This window comes from Coffea arabica, chromosome 2e, assembly GCF_036785885.1.
Source record: "Coffea arabica cultivar ET-39 chromosome 2e, Coffea Arabica ET-39 HiFi, whole genome shotgun sequence".
Lineage (NCBI taxonomy): Eukaryota > Viridiplantae > Streptophyta > Magnoliopsida > Gentianales > Rubiaceae > Coffea > Coffea arabica.
The window spans coordinates 7,975,289-7,994,043 of NC_092313.1; the positions used below are offsets into that span (position 1 = coordinate 7,975,289).

The 18,755-nt window shown below is 36.9% G+C and overlaps 5 protein-coding genes across 6 annotated transcripts; 3 read left to right on the forward strand and 2 right to left on the reverse strand.

Annotated features, from left to right (window-relative positions):
- Positions 1–1,086: 1,086 nt before the first annotated feature.
- LOC113730641 (uricase) lies at positions 1,087–4,925 on the forward strand. 2 transcript variants are annotated; one of them, XM_027255478.2, is made up of 8 exons: positions 1,088–1,409; positions 1,490–1,582; positions 2,030–2,105; positions 2,907–3,016; positions 3,516–3,607; positions 3,784–3,957; positions 4,126–4,219; positions 4,605–4,925. In XM_027255478.2, exons 1-8 carry the CDS (start codon positions 1,200–1,202, stop codon positions 4,686–4,688), a joined length of 933 nt encoding a protein of 310 aa, XP_027111279.1. In that variant the 5' UTR covers positions 1,088–1,199; the 3' UTR covers positions 4,689–4,925. The 2 variants fall into 2 exon arrangements, with proteins under 2 accessions (XP_027111278.1, XP_027111279.1); XM_027255477.2 differs by lacking the exon at positions 4,605–4,925 and having other exon boundaries at positions 1,087–1,409; positions 4,126–4,531.
- A 155-nt stretch (positions 4,926–5,080) lies between these two features.
- LOC113730640 (uncharacterized) lies at positions 5,081–7,593 on the forward strand. Its single transcript, XM_072078652.1, has 3 exons — positions 5,081–5,351; positions 5,481–5,637; positions 5,767–7,593. The coding sequence occupies exon 3, from the start codon at positions 5,770–5,772 to the stop codon at positions 7,282–7,284; it is 1,515 nt and encodes a 504-aa protein (XP_071934753.1). The 5' UTR covers positions 5,081–5,351; positions 5,481–5,637; positions 5,767–5,769; the 3' UTR covers positions 7,285–7,593.
- A 376-nt stretch (positions 7,594–7,969) lies between these two features.
- Positions 7,970–8,976, reverse strand: LOC113730642 (uncharacterized). Its single transcript, XM_027255479.2, has 3 exons — positions 8,685–8,976; positions 8,466–8,512; positions 7,970–8,356 (listed from the first exon to the last, which is right to left on the reverse strand). Exons 1-3 carry the CDS (start codon positions 8,857–8,859, stop codon positions 8,225–8,227), a joined length of 354 nt encoding a protein of 117 aa, XP_027111280.1. The 5' UTR covers positions 8,860–8,976; the 3' UTR covers positions 7,970–8,224.
- Positions 8,977–9,437: 461 nt separating this feature from the next.
- On the reverse strand, positions 9,438–11,895 carry LOC113728468 (inositol oxygenase 1). Its single transcript, XM_027252872.2, has 11 exons — positions 11,499–11,895; positions 11,284–11,419; positions 11,092–11,173; positions 10,785–10,989; positions 10,611–10,670; positions 10,462–10,514; positions 10,258–10,380; positions 10,107–10,176; positions 9,941–10,019; positions 9,741–9,822; positions 9,438–9,661 (listed from the first exon to the last, which is right to left on the reverse strand). Exons 1-11 carry the CDS (start codon positions 11,527–11,529, stop codon positions 9,635–9,637), a joined length of 948 nt encoding a protein of 315 aa, XP_027108673.2. The 5' UTR covers positions 11,530–11,895; the 3' UTR covers positions 9,438–9,634.
- Positions 11,896–15,457: 3,562 nt separating this feature from the next.
- Positions 15,458–18,660, forward strand: LOC113729252 (protein CHROMOSOME TRANSMISSION FIDELITY 7-like). Its single transcript, XM_072077355.1, has 5 exons — positions 15,458–15,645; positions 16,443–16,704; positions 17,438–17,506; positions 17,586–17,760; positions 18,195–18,660. The coding sequence occupies exons 1-5, from the start codon at positions 15,521–15,523 to the stop codon at positions 18,386–18,388; spliced, it is 825 nt and encodes a 274-aa protein (XP_071933456.1). The 5' UTR covers positions 15,458–15,520; the 3' UTR covers positions 18,389–18,660.
- The last annotated feature ends 95 nt before the right edge of the window (positions 18,661–18,755 follow it).

The window sequence follows — 18,755 nt, forward strand, 5'->3', positions numbered from 1 at the left end:
GTGCAAATAAGGCCTTGCTTGGATTGCTTGTTTCCGTCGGAAAATATTGTCGTTTTCCGTGATCACATTTCCCTATCACCTTTTTTCCTCACATATATCAAATCGCTACAGTAATTTTTCCATGAAAAATGACGGAAAATGCAATCCAAACATTCTTTTTTGTGTTCGGGTGACGTGGCTTCACAATCTTAGGTTGATGTCCTGCGAACTTTCCTAGTCCTGGTGCCTCTCAAGTCTCATCTAGGCAACAACACTAAAGCATTCGTCAAAACAAGTTAGGTGAATTGATAAGAACAAAAGTATTTCTTCACAAAAAATTGTAGTTCAAATTTCTTGTCAATATGAAAATTGTATTAGTGGGCTATTTATCAGAAATTCTGCAAGCAATCTGTGGTCTCTGGGCTTCTTCAAGCAACTTATGGTTTTAGAACCTTATTTTGACCTGTAGTAGTAATTAGAGTCGAATTTATCCAAATATTTTCATATAGAAAAATTTTTGTATAAATTTTTTCTAATATGGTAGAATTTCAGATGCGAGGAGAAAGAAAGAGATGAAAACCCAAGATCTCTCAATCCTAATGCCTGACCAAAATGTTCTACATAAACATACATGGAATCAAATATTTTGGTCTTGTGTATAGTTTTGAGAAAAAAAAAAAAGTGATCCCTCGTATGTATCTGTTATTTGAAGTCTTAATTTTCTTTCAGATAGCCTATGAGAATTTTTTTTTATACTAACTGACATGAGTGCATAACCATTAATCTCCAACAAAATTTTTAATTATTAATTTTTTGTTTACATGTAATATGCGTTTATTATAGAAAAAACTTATATTCACATTATAGAAAAAAGTTTTTTTTTTTTATCTAAAAACCCTTAAAATGTACTGCAACTAATACAAAACTAGTTTTCAATTTCAGTCGTAGTAAATATAGTATTTGGTTTTAAAAAAATTGTGTATTCAACATTAGTTTTTTCATTGAAACTATTTTTAGATATTCTATTGATATATTTAATTATTTTTTATCTTATCCATATCATATTATTAAAATATATATCCTCCATAATTGCAATCCAAACAGAATCTTGCCTATATGTAGTACGCACATGAAGCCTACGCAAAGGCCACTCCACCACTCCTAACTGCAGAGGGTAAGTAACGCTTCCACCAAAACAGAGGACGAATCTGCAGCGTAGCATGGCAGAAGGGGCGGTTGTTGAAGGGCTGAAGCTAGAGCAGCGCTACGGCAAGGAAAGAGTGAGAGTTGGGAGAGTGTGGAGAGATGTTGACGGCACCCATCATTTTGTCGAGTGGAACGTCAGCATCCGCCTCCTCTCCGATTGTATCCCTGCATATGTCACCGGCGACAATTCTAACATCGTCGCCACCGATACCATGAAAAACACCGTATGAAAGTCAAAAAACTTAATTTTTTGAGACGGTATTTCAATCATCTCTCTGTGGTATTCATGGACCATTTGAAACAGGTGTATGTTAAAGCTAAGGAATGTTCTGAACGGATCCCAGTGGAGGTTTTTGCTATTAAACTTGCCAACCACTTCTCTACTTTCTACGACCCGGTAATTTCATACTATCAAATCTATCAATTTTGATCTTTCATACAATTATCCGATTATGATATTATATGAATCTTGTATCTTAAATTGTTATAGTTAAAAAATTCAGTTTTGATGTTTATAGCTCTGCCCTGCACTTTTTTATGGTCACCATGCCATATGATGCATCTTTAATAAAACAGTTCATCTTTTGCTTATTTGCTATGGATCCAAAGAACTATTAAAGGTTTTCACTTTTATATGCATTTTCTGGAACATTAAGCAATATGATCTGCTTCGGTTTCTTCCTCTCCAGAAGGGCTATAAATTTGTTAAGCAAAAAAAAATTTTTTTGGGGGAGGTGGGGTTTATGGGTGAGAACAAATTTAGTGCGTTGACCAAGCTGCTTAACTGACAGGAATTTGCGTAGTAGTTCTGACATCCATTTCTGCTTCCAATCTTCCAATGTAGGTCACCACTGCAATTGTCAATATTGCGGAAAAGCAATGGGAGCGTGTCTCTGTAGATGGTCAATCCCATAAACATGGTAAGTTTTTTGAATCAATTAAAAGAACACACGAAGCAGTTGAGGATTTTTTTTTTCCGGGTTAATTACAATTCTGCTTGTTTCTGAACTTACCAATTAGCTATTCCTTGACCTGTTCTAACTTGGAAGTGCTGCAAGGCTTAATACTTATGTTTGTGTGTTCAACTTCTCCTTTGCATCATATTCTTTTTCTGGTTTCCTGCATTATATATCAAAATCTTGCTACATCAGAAGCAGATTACCCGATCTGGTGTTCCTATCTGATGCCATGCTTAAAAAATTACACGTTTTGGTACTCACTTGATGACTAATTGAATTACTTAAGACATGATGATCAAACTGCAACATCTACTAATTCTTGGCTCATTTGAGGATGCTATTCAACAGTTTTGTACTGTTGCAATAACTGCTTTATGTATTGACTATTTCTTTTTCAAGCTTTAGCCTATTGTCATATTTTTGGAGCTGAGATCTAAGTTTGGTACTATTTGCTTAATCTCAGAGTCTGTGTTGGTGAGTAATAGCAAGCGTACAGTTGCTTTAATTCTTCCCACACAAACTATGGTTATTGATAGACTTATTAGCATAAATGATGTCAATCTTTGTGCACATATACACAAACAACTGTGAAAATGATGTATGAATTTCCTATCATGTGCTGTAAAATCTACTTATCCTTCCCTGGTGAGAGCTCAAGCTACAGTTTGCTTTCAAAATTTAGCTTTCATTTCATCATCATAACAAAATTGAATTTGCATTTACTGCAAATAAAAATTTTCATTGCTACTTCTTTGCCGATAGGTTTTAAGTTTGGATCTGAGGAGCATACGACAGAAGTTGTAGTAAAGAAATGCGGAGCTTTGCAGGTGACTTCTGGTATTGGAAAACTGAAATTGCTTAAGACAACTCAAGTAAGTCATTCATGGAATCAATCTATTTGTTGCTGTATGTCTGTTCTATCTGTGTTCTGTCATCTTCTAATTAGCAACATATTTGGTTTTGACAAGCATCATTATCTGAAACACCTTGAAATTGGAAGAAAGTGTTTCCTTACAGAATTTTTCTTCTGGTTGTGCTTAGAGTTTTTCCTTTACTCTCCTTTTGCGAGTCAAATTGCCTTGCTTATTCAGTAGAGAATGACTAAGGTCAGTGAGGCTGATGATAGATGTTTCAAACCTGTCTTGGTCACTTCCACATGTCCCTAGTGTGCATTGTTGGACAACAAAGCATAATATTATTTTTTCAAACTTATAGGAAATAGAAATTCCTTTTCATGCTACAAAAAAGGAAAAATGCAAAGTGAACTTCTTGATTTTTTTTATTCAGAAATCTGATTTCGAATAAAAGCAGCCAGTTGTACAATAAAATGTAGCACATGCACAACATGCTTCTCATTTGCCTTCTTAACAGTCAGGCTTTGAAGGATTTATAAGGGACAAATACACGATGCTGCCAGATACACGGGAGAGATTATTGGGAACTGAGGTCACTGCATCATGGAGGTACAACATTCCCTTTTACCTTAAAAAATGTGACACTAGGAATTATGTGAACTGTCCAATTTCTGGGTATTATGCAATCCCTAAGATTCTCATCTCTTTCTGTTTTACAGAGTTTGGTACTTAAATTCTGCATAATAATGCTACTTAAAGGTCCTGAAATACATTGCTTTGTGCAGATATGCTTTCGATTCTCTTGAAAATATCCCTGTGCAGCCACTTTACTTTTTCAATAGCTATACTGGTGTGAAAAAGGTTTTGGTCGACACTTTCTTTGGCACTCCAAAAATGGGAGTATACAGTCCATCTGTTCAGTACACTCTATACAAGATGGCAAAGGCTGTTCTGGGAAGGTTCTCTCTCTCTCTCTCTATCTCTCTCTCTATGTGTGTGTGTGTGTGTCTGGGTGAATGGGCGGGTGTCTCCACCTTGAGACAAAATCTTCCACTCGTATTTGGCATGACACTTGCCTGTACATGCTATTATTGGAGTTGAGTGACACTTGATTTTCATGATCTCAGGTTTCATGATTTATCATCAGTTGACTTGAAGATGCCAAACATTCATTTCCTACCAGTTAACCTGTCGAGCAAAGATAATCCAGTCATTGTCAAAGTAAGATCACTGACTTTCTATGCTGATTGGGATAACTATTGTCAGACATGCACTTGGGAGTACATAGTTCATGTGATAAAGCAAATTAACAAAATTGCAGGCTTGTGAAGAGACTGAGCAACTAGTCTTGGACAGTAGTTGTGAAAAGCAGTCATAAGTTGCATAGGAGGTCATGTTTTATGAATCTTATACTAAAATGCATCTTGATCTTTGGCTGAAGTCCGACTTTTAACTTCAGTGCTTCCTCTGAACTTTGTAACACTGCAGTGGCAGTCTGGATGAGACGATAGAAATGAGAAATTCTGTTGAGAACTGATAGTATGCACGCTAGATTCATCTACAGATATGCTAAGCTGTAACTGCTGTCTGTAATTGACTTTTGCAGTTTGAAGATGATGTATATTTACCAACTGATGAACCACATGGAGCAATTGAAGCGAGTCTAAGCCGCATTCGTTCGAAGATGTAAAAGTTTCTTTAGAAGTGACTGATGAAGCCATACATTTTCCTTGATCCAGTTGCTTTATCCTTAATGTGTAGTGCCTGGGGAAAAGTTTTCCCTCCGTTGCTGAGGACTTGTGCTTGTAGATATGGTTATTCTGTCTGTTGTACATGAACTCCACGAGGATGCTTTCATTAGTCATCCAATTGTACATGACTCTAATAATCATCACCGGAAAAAGCTCTCTAATAACGATTATGTAAATGTGTGTCTCAGCTTTTAGTACTTGGTCAGCAATGGTACAAAGAACAGTTTGTAACCTCAGCATCCCGACTCACAGCAGAAGTATTGGATACAAAACTTATCCCAAATAATATTTCGTTTGCATCATAAACACATTTTCCAATCCACTTTTTTATATTCCCAACTACTTTTTTATCTCACATACATCACATCATAAAAAGAACGGATTTTTCAACTATTGGCTATATTCGCATGCTTCCTTCAGGTTATAATACTAACTTCAATGTCTTTGTTCCTTATGACTGGGCACTAAGCATTCAATCTCCTCTTAATCAGTTTTTCAACCGAGAGGAGTGAATGGTTGCTTGCTTGCTTTTTCACCAAATGTAAATGCTCCAGTAACTTTTCATGTCATGGAATCAGGATAATCAAGCCAACCAAAAGCCGGTAAAAATGTTCCACGCTTTTTGTGACTTCTTTTCGCTTTAAAAGAAAAAGGAAAAGGAAAATAAAGTTTAATTGCTTTTCTGACGACCTCATAGGGATCCTCCATTTAGTGTTTTTCTTCATTGCCAGTGAAATGCTTGAAGAAGGAATTTGTTTTCTTCTGCAATAGTTTTAGCCCAGGACTCACTTCCTCCAACAACTCGCCCCCTAGCTAAGGCTGCAGCACTTTCAAATTCGATCAAGGGGTCTCTCTTGCCTCGCCGAAGGAAGAGCACCTGTTAAGTCGGTAAACCCCCTCTAATTATCTATGTTTTGCTAGTTAATTCCTTAAATTGGATTTTATGAACTAGATTCTTCGTTTTCTTTTCAACATTTTTTGAACTTGGCTTTTATTATCCATTCTCCGGGAAATCAGATTATGAATTCAGGGGCAAACCAAGAATCCCATCAATCAAGAACTCAAGCCCCCCAAGCTCACTCCTTTATCTTTAAACAGAAACTCTTTTATCTACTATCAGTCTTGGTGCTCTTTGTGGCAATTTCTTTGAGTATCCCCAAAACGAACCACTACAAATCGCACCAACTAAAATCAACCCTCACATCACACCCCAATTTCCTAAACAAACTCCTAAGATCCCTCCACCCAATTGCAAACCAAAATGCCCCAAATCCCTCGAGCATTAGTCTCACTTCCCCTTACTGTCTGCTGTGGATGGCACCTTTCCTTTCAGGAGGTGGGTACAGCTCTGAAGCTTGGTCTTACATTTTATCCTTAAATAATTACATGAAAAAGAATGAACCCCCGAGATTTAAATTTAGATTGAGCATTGAGCAGCACGGTGATTTAGAAAATCTTGAATTTTGGGAGGGTTTACCGTTCGGAATGAGGAACTTGGCTATTGAGCTTTATCAAAGTAAGTGTAGATGGAATGAGACTATTGTAATTTGTCATAGTGAGCCAGGTGCTTGGTATCCTCCACTGTTTCAGACCCTTCCATGCCCACCAACCGGTTTTGGTGATGTTAAGGTTGTGATTGGGAGGACTATGTTTGAGACTGATAGGGTGAACGCTGAGCATGTTAAGAGGTGTAATCAGATGGATTATGTCTGGGTTCCTACTGAATTTCATGTAAGGAGTTTTGTGCAAAGTGGGGTTGATCCATCGAAGGTTGTCAAGATTGTTCAACCTGTTGATTTGGAGTTTTTTGATCCAGTAAAGCACGAGCCTTTGGAACTTGCCTCAATAAGGTCTTTGGTGTTAGGGTCAGAGACTAAGAACTTGAGTATGGGGAGAAATTTTGTGTTCTTGAGTGTTTTCAAATGGGAGTATAGAAAAGGGTGGGATGTGTTATTGAGGTCTTACTTGAAGGAATTTTCAAATGCTGATGATGTTGCTTTGTATTTGTTAACGAATCCTTACCATTCTGATAGAGATTTTGGTAATAAGATTGTTGAATATGTAGAGGACTCAGACTTGGAAAAACCTGTTAATGGTTGGGCTCCAGTTTACGTCGTTGATGCACATATAGCTCAGGTCGATTTGCCAAGACTCTACAAGGCAGCTGATGCATTTGTTCTGCCATCGAGAGGAGAAGGCTGGGGTAGGCCTGTAGTGGAGGCCATGGCTATGTCATTACCAGTGATTGCTACAAACTGGTCGGGGCCAACTGAGTACTTGACAGAGGATAATAGTTACCCATTACCTGTGGAACGAATGAGTGAAGTGAAAGAAGGCCCATTTAAAGGCCATTTATGGGCTGAGCCCTCTGTTCAGCTGCTGCAAGTTCTGATGAGGCATGTAATTACCAACCCTGAAAAAGCTAAAGCCAAAGGAATGCAGGCAAGGGAAGACATGATCAGTAGATTCTCCCCTGATATTGTTGCCCGGATTGTTACTGAAAGCATACAGCAGATTGTTGATAACGTGTCCTAGAGTTTTGACAACATATTGTACAATTATTTAGTTCTCTTTGCCCAATATTATGCAGATGATTGGTTCTGTTGCTGACTGAGTACATGTTGAACATTGATCTTCTTAAGCTGCTGGAGAGTTACTCAAACATGTAGGTGAGTTTCTAGATAGACATTTAGTTTATTTTTTGTATTGCGAAAATACGCCTTCAGAGGATTCAAAATCCGTCTAGTATGCAAAGAATGCTTATCAAATGATGAAACCACTTACTGCATTACTGCTAAAAGTTTAGTATTTTTGAAATTTATGAATAGCCAAATGAGTTCCTTCTCTCTTCTTCCTGTTAACTTTTTTTGTGGTTTTGGGTTTTTGTTTTTTTTGGGGAGGGGGGGGGGGGGAGTAAGGGTGGGAGGTGGTTTCCTGGAGCATGTTTTGGTGACAATATGCAATTATTTTTATACTTTTGTATTTTGGTTTTACCTTTCAACATGTAACTATCTACTCCTTGTTCTTTTAGGTTTTTTCCTTGTTCTTCTCAAATTTTTTATTAATATTTTGCTTCAAGTGATGACACTCTTGCTAACCCGTGATTTAAGATATCTATTGTCAGCCAGTTTGATGCTGGCTGGGGAAAAACATCAGCAGAGTCTAAAACAAAGTTGTTGTATGATTGAGGAAAGAAAATATTTGTAGTGTATCAAGAAGGTAGACAGACGAAATTAGTTTCTATCACTAAAATAGTTGTATACCAGCAGCATAGTATGCTGGTTTAAATGTACGCTACAAGTAGCTCAGGACCAATTAAAGTTCTTGTACAATGTAACTCTAACCAAGATCAAAGATATGATGGTCTAAGCCTTCATTACTCCAATGAGCTTCCTCTAGCATATTCTGCATTGCATCATATGAAAATAGAGGTTGGCAAACATGAGAAGCATGAATCGTTAAATCTCATGCACATTCATTTGTTCTTTTCGAGCCACTCAAGTATGCCCTTCTCTGATTCAGAAAGCTGTTCTTTCTTCTGCTTCAGAGTCCCTTCCAGCAAGCCAAAGTAATCTTTGTAGTTGCGCTTGTAGTAACTATCCAATCTCTTAGACAAGAACATAAGAAACGTGGGATTAAGAAAATTCTACCAGAAACAAGGATAGACTAATTTTGTCAAATTGAGATATCCAATTCTGCTATTGAAGAAAATGTACCTCTTTGTCATTTTTGGTCTTGTTTTCTTCGGATTTCTTCAAATATTCTGAGGGAAAAAAATTGTAGCAAATAAGCTCTTAAAAAAGCTTCATTTAATCAAATAATGATCTACATGAGTAAATAGCTTGTTGGTATGGGAAAAAAGTACCAACAAAAATGGTCTGCAACATAGAATTATTTTTTCCCATACCAACATAGAATTATTTTTTGCCCCATACTTTTAAGCAGGTCGGTCCTGGAATCAGTTACTTGAGCAACTGTCGCTGCAGCAGAAAAAAGCAGCTCTCTTCTTCCCTTGTCTTTTGCTCTGTTTATGTTCCCTTTTCTTTCCCTGGTTTCACCTCCTTGTATATTAGATAAAGCTGAAATGCTAACTGTAGCAGATGTAGCCATGAGGAGCTTTACTATTTCTTTTAGTTGCTGATTTTACATGCTTTTTTGCTTCCTTTACGAATCAATCACAACCACAGTTGCCTGATCTTTTATAGGAGATGATGGCAGTATGTTTTTTGGTAGTCTTATCATTCAGCCTCTCTCAAGTTGTTATCAGGACATATATGATGTGACGGAATTTGCTAACACCAGGATGTGTTTTTCCAAGGGCACCCCGCCTTCAGATTTCCTTCTTTGCTTGACTAGGAGACTAGATGTAAGTGGTAGACTTTAGCTCTGTGATATTTTGTGGTCCTGCATTTTATCTTCTTAAAGAATTAGTACTAAAATGAACCAAGAAAAAAGATTTTTCCCCTTTTTTGTTGATCATTGGATATTCCCTTTTTCACCACAAGTCGCAATATTGTTCTACCCGACCAAATTTTCTATTGTTGCATCAAAGGGAAAGATAATGTTAGGCTGTTTCCACCAATTAGGAAATTGAGATTATTTTGATGATATGAATACCGGCAGTCCTTGTGGAGAAGACTGCATATGTTTTTACCGAAAACGCAACCAACCCAACTGAACAAAGGGAAGCAAAAGAACGGGCAGAAAATATTGAGGCGGAAAGCCGGCGGAAAGGAGTGATTAATAAGAAGTACATGATATCCAGAAACAAACTAGAATTTGGCAACAAAAAGATTAATCGAACATAAACATTATCGCAACTCCAAGTTCAGCAGCATGGTGCTTTATTTCTTCACTTTATTCTTTGAGCTTCTTGATGGTCATCTCACCATTTGAGCTTGGAAGGAAAGTACTGCAAATAATGATACTCACACATCAGTGGAAGCAGCGAATAGACTGTTGAAAGAAAACCAACCAAAAGTTAAATTCACCTTCTCAATGAGGGATTGATAATATGGCTTGACCTTCTCCACCTCAATCCTGACTTTACTTTTGCTGTACAGATCGTATTTGCTGAGTATAACCAGGCAAAACAGGCCATTTAGCCATATGCACTAAAATATCGAAATGAAACAAGCAAATTCAAATATCAGACAGGAAACAGAGAAAGAAGCACAAAGACATCCCTTACTTGAATATCTGGAGCCATTTCAGATTTTCAACATCCTCCTCATTCATCAGGTGCTTGTATGCACCAGCCTTGTGCAAGGCTTCATGGTTGATCGCAAACAACTAATCATTCGCATCATCATCCAATAGATGTCACAAAAAAGAAGGATACCCATGCAAATTCTTACCGTAAAAGGAATGGTATCGGATGATGAACAATGCTGCAGGTGGTAAGGTGGTTTCGTTTTCTTTGGCCACCTGCGTTATTTCATATACGTTTTCTTGTTAGTGATCAAAGTCAACTTCTTGAAATATATTTGGATGATGTGAATAATATACCAAGTACATATAGTCATCGTGCCCCCAAGACATCAGAACATTTTCCAGCCCGCATCCTTCAGTATACACTCCATGTTTGGTGTTGTAAGCGGGGTTGTTATAGTCAGGGCTGTCCTTGAAAAACTGCACTGACCATTATTTTGGAAAAGCTTCTAGATCAGGTATGTAGTAGAGGTAAAAACATTTGGCCATAAGAAGGCAGACCTCATGATGAACGATTGACTCATCAAATGCACAGCCGAGGGGAAATGTGTCACCTGCAGGACAGAATTTGCATGCATGCCTATGAGTTGAAAGTTCTTGTTAAGATTTAATAAGAAAGCCATCTTTGTGTGGACCAAGAAAACACTCACCCACAACAGCCCACTGTGGAAGCCCTCCAAAACTAGGCAGGAGAAGCACTTTGCCGAGGTCTGAAGTTTTGGGCGAGGAGATTGAGAAAACGGTGAGAATGTTTTGGAAGAACTAATCTGAGGAGTTGAAATATTTTACTTGTTTAGGTCTTGGTAAATAAAGAAAGTAGATACCATGGATTAGGCCAGTTAGGTGCAACCAATCTTCATCTGGATAGTCTCTTCTGATAGCTTCAGCAGTTTGGAGCAAGTGCTCCATCTGTGGCTCATCCAAGTCAGGATCACTATCATCCACGACATCATTAAGCAGTTCACAGCACTCCCATATGCTCATCTCCACCCTGTCCATTTTCTTATAAGCTTCCCTCATTTTCTTCACCTGCATTAAGTATTAACAAAAGCGAAAAAGACAGCGGCTGATGAACAAGTAAGATATCACCACAGGAGCCGAAGAACTGAAGAACTGTAATTTGTTATTTACAAAGTCATAGGTCTGGTTAATGTGGCTGAGTCGATATAATTCTTCAACTATTTTCTTCCTTTCGGTTTCTGCATGATAATCCCTGCAAGACAATTTATGTCATGAAATTGATCATTCTTGTGGGAATCAAGAATACCTCTATGGTCAAAGATCGTATTTATATGATTAACAACAGCTACGGAAAGCAACTACCTAAATGAGTTGCCAAATGCATTGCTTCCAGGCACAACAAATCCATCATTTGCCGCACTCTTTGGAACCACGACTCCACTGTCTGAGAAGAGATCATCAGCGACGGAATCTGTCTTTTTATCCTCTACTTCAGACCCTGATAATAGAAAGGGAAGAGTGAACGTAACCCAAAAAAACAACGAAAAAAAAAGAGGAAATATCTAAAAACACGATACCATGGTTATGTTGCTGGGCGTTGATAGTCATCTCTGCTTCAATGATAAAAAGTGCACAACAGAGAGTAAGAGAAGCACTATTGCAATGAACCTATGCGCCATTGTTGAAGCTGACTATTTATAGTGAAGAGAAAAGAAGGCCTTATCCAAGAATTTCATAAGCTTCAACTCCTGAACTAGAATTTGTAGCACAGTGGATGACTCAGCTCGACGTGTATCAGCTGTTAGACATTATCTACTTCATCTCTGCTTGGAAACTCCATAATTCAGAGGATTGAATCATGCCTGATTTTTGCTCCATATCAATTTTTCCAAGTGACTTGAACGAGGGTATCCGCCAGATTTTTGTTGCAAGATTTTGCACGTCATATTGCCATTTAACCTTTCCTTTAAAAGGAAGAAAGAAATTTATATACATAAAAAGAAGATCACACGCTCCATATATTCTCATTAATTTTCTTAAGGTTCATTATCCACTAATTACTTCTCTTTCTCTCTATCTAATTAATTTTTTCTCCTATGCTCACTTACTCTCCCAGTTAGCGTTAGAAAGAGAGAGAGAGAGAGAGTACGGGAGAAAAATTTAATTATAGAGGAGAAGATGAGTAATTAGTGCTTAATGGATCTAGAAAAATCAATAAGAATATATGGAGTAAACTGATTGAGGATAATCTTGCCACGTGAATAAGAAGGGAAATGATATTAGCACTTCTCAAAAAAATCTAATAAAACTTCATTTAATAATGCAAAGGAAGGGAAGGGGCGCCTAAGTGTTTTGAAGATTAATAAATAATTTTCTCTAATAAAAATAGTTCAAAAATTATTTTATTGCTAGCCATAAATTATATCTAATTTATTATGTAAATATGCATGATCACATTTCTTGCCCTATTATTTAGACACTGTTCTAAGCAGTTGGGATCCTCTATGCTACTATTCAGTGTCAAATTCAGTGTCAATTTCACTTATCATGTGATGGTAGAAGAAATTTAAATAAACAGCACATGACAAATCAAATAAATAGGACACTTGACATAAATATAGAAGTGACACTGAATTACCACTGAAAAAGTGACACTAAGGATTCTGTGCGTGTTCTGAGTTAATTTCATTCTTACCAAAAAAAATACTCCCTCCGTCCCGTTTTGTTAGTCTTGTTTTCCTTTTTCGTCTGTCCCAAATTGTAGTCCACTTTCCCATTAAGGAATGTAGTAATCTTTCAAATTGTCTAAAATACCCTTATTAAATATCTTGTTATTAATACATTGTTATTAAATACTAACCCACTACATTGAATACATTGAGCTTTTCCAATACATAGATAAATGAAAAGTCTATCTTTGTTATTTATTGGCACCATTGGTGGTAATTGAAACAATCAGGGTGCACCATTGGCGGTAACTGATATTTATTGGCACCATTAGCTGTAACTGATATTAATTGGCACTTTTCGTGATTAGCATAAGGGTATTTTAGGAAATTATTAATCTAAATTTATGTTTCCAACCAAATTAATTACACTTTCTTAATCTGTGTGAAAAAAAAACCGGGACGGAGGGAGTATAACAACACCAGAGGTTTCTCAGGTGAAGTGCCCATATCCAACCCCAAATTGGAAAGCGGAAACCAAATACGTACATTCCACAATACTATACCTCAACCACACGGGGAACTTGAATTGCTGTTGGATGGGAGGTCATCCCCATTATCAAGGCCTTTCGATCCTCCGCCCACGTTGCGAGGCAATAATTTAAAATGCTAGTTGTGAAAATATCTATGCACAGAGTATCTATGCAGAAGGAGTGGCTAGAACTAGAGGAACTAAGGAAAACTAAGGACAGAATGAGCACAGGAGAAACAGTTTCTACTCAGTCAGTACACCATCAGGAGATTGAAGATGAGGAGTCCATAGCACTACACGTGGTCTCAACTAGTCGGCAAAGGCAATTGTCAACTGGGATTGGAGTCGTAGCTGAGACCTTTTCGCACACAAGGATTGCAGAATGGGCTCTAAAGGAGAGATCACTTGGAACCAAGCTTCTTGATGATGCAGCAGCAGTCAAACTGGTCTTGTGTAAAGCTTTGGAGCAGAACTGGGACAAAATCAATATTTTGCTCCAGAACAAAGAGTTACTAAGACAGCTCAAGAATCCGAGCTCCCTAGACAGTTGTCTAACAACTCTGACTGAGGACATTATTGAATTACAGAGAATGTTTCGTATGTGCTCTTTTGAGCTAGCCAGGGGAAGTATTATATCTAAATGTAAAAGTTTAAGTTCTTATGCATTAGGCATTACTCTGAATGAGGAATGGTATTTTCCTCAGTGCAATTGAGCATTAGTTGTAAAGTCTCTCGAGCCGTTGCTCGCTTTGTACAGTTTCCTTTAGTCAATGAAAATCTTATCGTTTCGTAAAAAAAAAAAAAAAAAAAAAAAAAATCAATTATGCGTTCGTATGAAAAAAAAAAAAAAGAAAAAAGAAAATCTGTCATCATTTTTATTTTAATTTTTTCCATATATGATGACACTTTCCACGTGTTTACTGCTACCTTTGTATTTGTTCACTACCATCATATTTATCCCAAGTCTTCCTACCAACTTCAATCAAGAAACCGGAAAATCTTACTACTCTATAATTAATTCCTTTGCTCCAACTAATTTGCTATTCTGTATCATTTTCATTATTTATTTTTTCCCTAAAATACACACACACACACAGGGTGTGCGGTGCTTCACCCACTAGTTTGAGTACCATGTGGAATTATGATTTCAAAAAAGAGAGAAAAAAAAAAGTACTTGGAATGTCATTAGTAAACCGTACATGATCCTTCTTAATCACGAATTGATAGTTTTTTGCGAGTACACTTGGAAAGGTTCAAGGAGATTTTTCCAATTAGTTATTTAGTGTTAAACAATTAACATGGATCGTATCTTTGAAATAGCAGTGATTGTACAAGTTAATTCGAAAGTTATGTTGATGAATCTTATGGCACGTTAGATAAAATTGAAAATTGAAATATGAATCCACCAATTTATTGAAGTGTAAATATTTTGTAATCCTAAAATTTGAGCGCATTTATGCATTAAGTGATAAATGAATAATTTTATAACTTATTTTTTTGGAGTAAGTTTTGCCTACATAATTCAAACCTACTTGATTAATTAAGATGTTTAATTTTTTATTATCAAGCACGTCTAAACATACTAATATCTTAATCGATTAAGTTTAAGTATTGAATTAGATTATTAAACAACGTCTTAGATCAAACAATAAGAGCGGTGCATTTGATAAAACTGAAGTCTGAAAACTAAAATTTGAAATTTGAAATATGAAGTTTTAATTCATTAAATTATTGAATTGTTAAGCATTAGATCTAATACATTTGAGTGCATATCACATTCAGTGATAAGTGAATAGCTTATTATTTAATTTTAGGAGCAAATTTTGTCTAGAAAATTTAGTACTACTTAAGTAATTTAAATATTTAATTTTTTATTATTAAATGATTTAATATATTAAGATTTGAATCCATTAAATTTACGTGCTGAATTGGGTTATCAAATAAGACGAAATTGGGACAATATGAGCAAGGCAAATAGGGAGATCCAAATTGGAACTGTTTTAGGCTATCAGAACTGTGATGGGCCTGATCCGCCTTCAGGCCCGAATTATACCCATGTCAGTCTAGAATGGAATATCCAGAAATGCAAAGAGGCCTCTCCTTGACTCTGAGGGAAAATGTTAGGTCATGGCCTACTCTGGATGCAACCCAGAATGGGCCACAAGTTTGGTAAAAATTCAGGGACTCACAAGTGTCCAGGCCCTAATAGTAATACTATGCATTGTCAAATTGAATTCTTGGCGGGAAGTTATTCCGTCGGTAGATCGGTACTCTCCCTATTCGCCTGAGAAATTCCCAGCTTCCACATTCCTTTCTTTTTTCCCCTCTTCCTTGGCAATATGCCTATTGGTTTTAGCTTTCATCTTTTCGCAAATCGGATACCCAAAAAACAGCGCAGTTTATGCAGACTAAGATAAATGCTTTCTTTAAGCCCCAAAACCCATCATCATCATCCACCATAACCCCTACCCAAAATCTTCCTCCATTCAATTCTGAAACTAGTAATACCAAAACAACCATTTCAAGGTCTGCTTCTACTTTTTTCTGCGTATAATTTTTGGTTCTCTCTCTCTCTCTCTCTTTGAGATACATTGTTAATTTCTGTATTTTATCAGTTATTGCTCTTCTCTTCTGTCTCATTTTGTTTGTTTGGAATTTCTTCGCCAACCCGTTTAATTTTAATTAGTTCATTGGTTTCCATAATTATGTAGAATACGATCACACAGTTTTAAAATTTATTTTTCTCTTTTGACCCTTGGAGCCCTCCTGGTTTTTGTCCATTATTTCCCCATTCAAAATTTGGTATCTAGCATTATAAAAATGTTAGATTATTATCTCAACCCAGTGTTATTAACACCTGTATGGATTCTGCAGTGTTAAGGTGCATGTCTCCTGAAGAATCATGGTTCATATTATACAGTTTCACTGAATAGACAATGTAAACTGTCAAATGTATGATTTGCTGTTCCAATAGATTAAGCAATGAAATCTTTTGCTGCCTTTAAGAATCAAAATAAGCCCTTCATTTGATCAACTATATTGTTCAAATCAGTGTTGAAAATGTATCAAAATAAGCCACAATAGATACCTTCTATACAATGCCCAAATCTTTCTCCTTTGTATACATAAAAGTTTATCAACAGCACTATAATAAACTTCTTTGCTTATCAACTCCATTCCTTTTGTAGGAGGTTTTAGTTCCTCTTCTACTTAGCATGTCATCAACAAATGAGCATGGGAAAAGTGATGTTTGTTGTGTCTTTTGTAATCAGAATCATTGCAGTGTTTAACGGTTAAATAAACAGGACGTTGGCATTTTGATCTTTCAGTAACAATGAGACTGGCAGTCACAGTGTTGTAAATGCTCCCAAGACTGTAGGTGTCCAGATGCCATCCACCACTATCTCAAGCAAAGTCCTAAATGTTAAGAGACGTTATGCACAACTTCACCTGGATTTGGGGCAGTCAGATTTTCTTCTTCATACTTGCTCTACTTGTGGTGTGAAGTATGCTTGTGGGGATGAGGCAGATGAAAAGCTTCACAAGGAATTGCATAAGGACTACCCTCATGGCATCAAATTCAAGGTTCTTTGGGAAATGCTTTTCATGATGAAGTTTAGTTCTGCCAGTTTTGTAGTAAGCTAAAAATTTGACTCGCAGGGCTGGAAAAATGAAAGAGTTGTTAGCATGCCTTCAAGTGAGGCAGGGCGCATACTTGTGGTTTTGGAAGGGGACCCACTTGCTCATAAGAAAATGGTCCATGCTTTTGTCTTCAAATAAGTGAAATTCATGAATACATGCATCTCTTTAGAAACTGACTGTCTACCAATGTGGATCATTTCACATCAATTGATGTGTATCTAAAATATTGGCAGTCAAGCGTCATCGGTAGATGGAATAACAGCATTATACCCTGCATTTACCACCACATTTTGTGTTTTTAGAACCTCTTATTGATCTTATAAGGCAGGTTTATGATCATCCGATAATGTTTGCATTGAGCAATCCTCTCCAAATATTACTTCGTTTAGTGAAGAATAACCAACAATTAGATTGAAGGGGTGCAAATTTGAATATTTTTTAAAAGCTTGTCTTGCACTGATCATTTGGCATACCTTGATTGTTGAGTTTCACAGTAGTACCAAGTTCATGTGTAATTTTATTTCATGGTGCACATGGTGGTGAAACTTGTGTGCTCTGGGCTTCCATGAATCACTGCATGAACTCATTTCTCAGCACAAACTACCCAACCCCGGCTGCACTCCTGGCAACAATGTCTTTATTCATTTAGTATAATGAATTTATTGTTTTTTGGTAGGTTGAAAAGGTTCTGCAAATGATGGAGGTTGAATTAGGAAGCGGAAGTCTGATCCACAAGTTATGCAAGGTACCATTTTGTCTTATTATGAGAATGATGATGTTAGTGGCTCTGTTTGATTCCGCTCTTCATATTCACTCTGTTGCAGGTGTATCTGTTTATAGCCTACAGAGCTGTATCAAAATCAGGGACTTCAAGAAACCAGGAAAATGCGGGTTCCGAGAACAATAAACAAGAACCATATTTACTCAAAATTGGAGGAAACAATTTGCAGAGGCAAGTTGTAAAGAAGCCTCCTAAACAATTATCGTTGATCGGTCTTTGTATGTTTTAGTCAATATTTAGAGCTAGTAAAGTAACACCATATGCTGAAGCTGAGTCTCTCACATCAGACTGAATGATTCTACAAAAATTTCCTCAGAGTGATGAGAACTATTGAAGATACAAAAGGTTCATGTGATCATCTTTGATTTGCTTCTGAGGCCTTTTGACCTGCTGGCTTTCCCGATGACAATGTGATTATGTACGTACATGCGCAAAATTTCCTCAGAGGGATTTTTGCTGGTCCAACAATACAGAGAAAAGCACTTACTTTAGCGTGACAACGTGCATTTGTAGTTCTGTTCTGCTCATGGGCTGTAGTTAAATACTGTACTATTTTTGACATCGAGTAGTTACTAGGACAAGCAATACATAAGCAAAGAGAGTTTCTTTGAGTCGAATCTTTGAAACATTGTTTTTTGAGAAATCATCTGAGATGGGTTCTCCCAATTTCTAACCAATATTTTCTTTGGCATTCTTGTCATTCCGCATAATTTGGATACTAAGGCCATTTCCGTTCTCTGTCATACTTCCTATAGGATAACTTTCATAAAGGATTTTCTCCTGGAACCATCTCAGCTGGCATTCTCTGAACCAACCTCCACAGGCAGCGCACTCGCATCCAGATAGTTTGGTACTCCCTCATTTTTACCTTACAGGGCTGATATCTGATAATGTGCTGTGCAGGAATTCTTGTAGTTTTCAGAAGCATTCTATCTTTGATTCTCTCATTGAGACTCTGTGTGCTGCATATTCATTAAATTCATTAACACCCCTTCTGTTAATTAATGCTCCAGAAGTCCTCCTGTTATTTTTTTTTTGTCAAAAACACCTTTTTTACTAGTTTGGACTCGGACTCTAACCTTGTTGAATGCTTAACTACTTGAAGGAAAAGAAACAGTAGCAAGGAGGCTAGCCACGGCCCCTGGCCTGGCAGGTTGGGGATTGCGTATATTTTTTTTTTATAAAAAGAAGGATGGGGCCGATGGGTGCCATA

Bases quoted from the DNA above. Each gene is read 5' to 3' on its own strand.
- LOC113730641 (XM_027255477.2), top strand. From the start codon at position 1,200: ATGGCAGAAGGGGCGGTTGTTGAAGGGCTGAAGCTAGAGCAGCGCTAC. The intron at 1,410-1,489 runs GTATGAAAGTCA...CATTTGAAACAG, and splicing joins CCGATACCATGAAAAACACC to GTGTATGTTAAAGCTAAGGA. The intron at 3,017-3,515 runs GTAAGTCATTCA...CCTTCTTAACAG, and splicing joins AATTGCTTAAGACAACTCAA to TCAGGCTTTGAAGGATTTAT.
- LOC113730640 (XM_072078652.1), top strand. From the start codon at position 5,770: ATGAATTCAGGGGCAAACCAAGAATCCCATCAATCAAGAACTCAAGCC.
- LOC113730642 (XM_027255479.2), bottom strand. From the start codon at position 8,859: ATGGCTACATCTGCTACAGTTAGCATTTCAGCTTTATCTAATATACAA. The intron at 8,513-8,684 runs GTATGGGGCAAA...TTTTTCCCTCAG, and splicing joins CAGGACCGACCTGCTTAAAA to AATATTTGAAGAAATCCGAA. The intron at 8,357-8,465 runs GTACATTTTCTT...TTCTTGTCTAAG, and splicing joins AGACCAAAAATGACAAAGAG to AGATTGGATAGTTACTACAA.
- LOC113728468 (XM_027252872.2), bottom strand. From the start codon at position 11,529: ATGACTATCAACGCCCAGCAACATAACCATG. The intron at 10,177-10,257 runs GTATATTATTCA...GAAATAACGCAG, and splicing joins ACGATGACTATATGTACTTG to GTGGCCAAAGAAAACGAAAC. The intron at 9,823-9,940 runs GTAAGGGATGTC...GGTTATACTCAG, and splicing joins AAATGGCTCCAGATATTCAA to CAAATACGATCTGTACAGCA.
- LOC113729252 (XM_072077355.1), top strand. From the start codon at position 15,521: ATGCAGACTAAGATAAATGCTTTCTTTAAGCCCCAAAACCCATCATCA. The intron at 16,705-17,437 runs GTTCTTTGGGAA...GTTTTTTGGTAG, and splicing joins CTCATGGCATCAAATTCAAG to GTTGAAAAGGTTCTGCAAAT. The intron at 17,507-17,585 runs GTACCATTTTGT...ACTCTGTTGCAG, and splicing joins TGATCCACAAGTTATGCAAG to GTGTATCTGTTTATAGCCTA.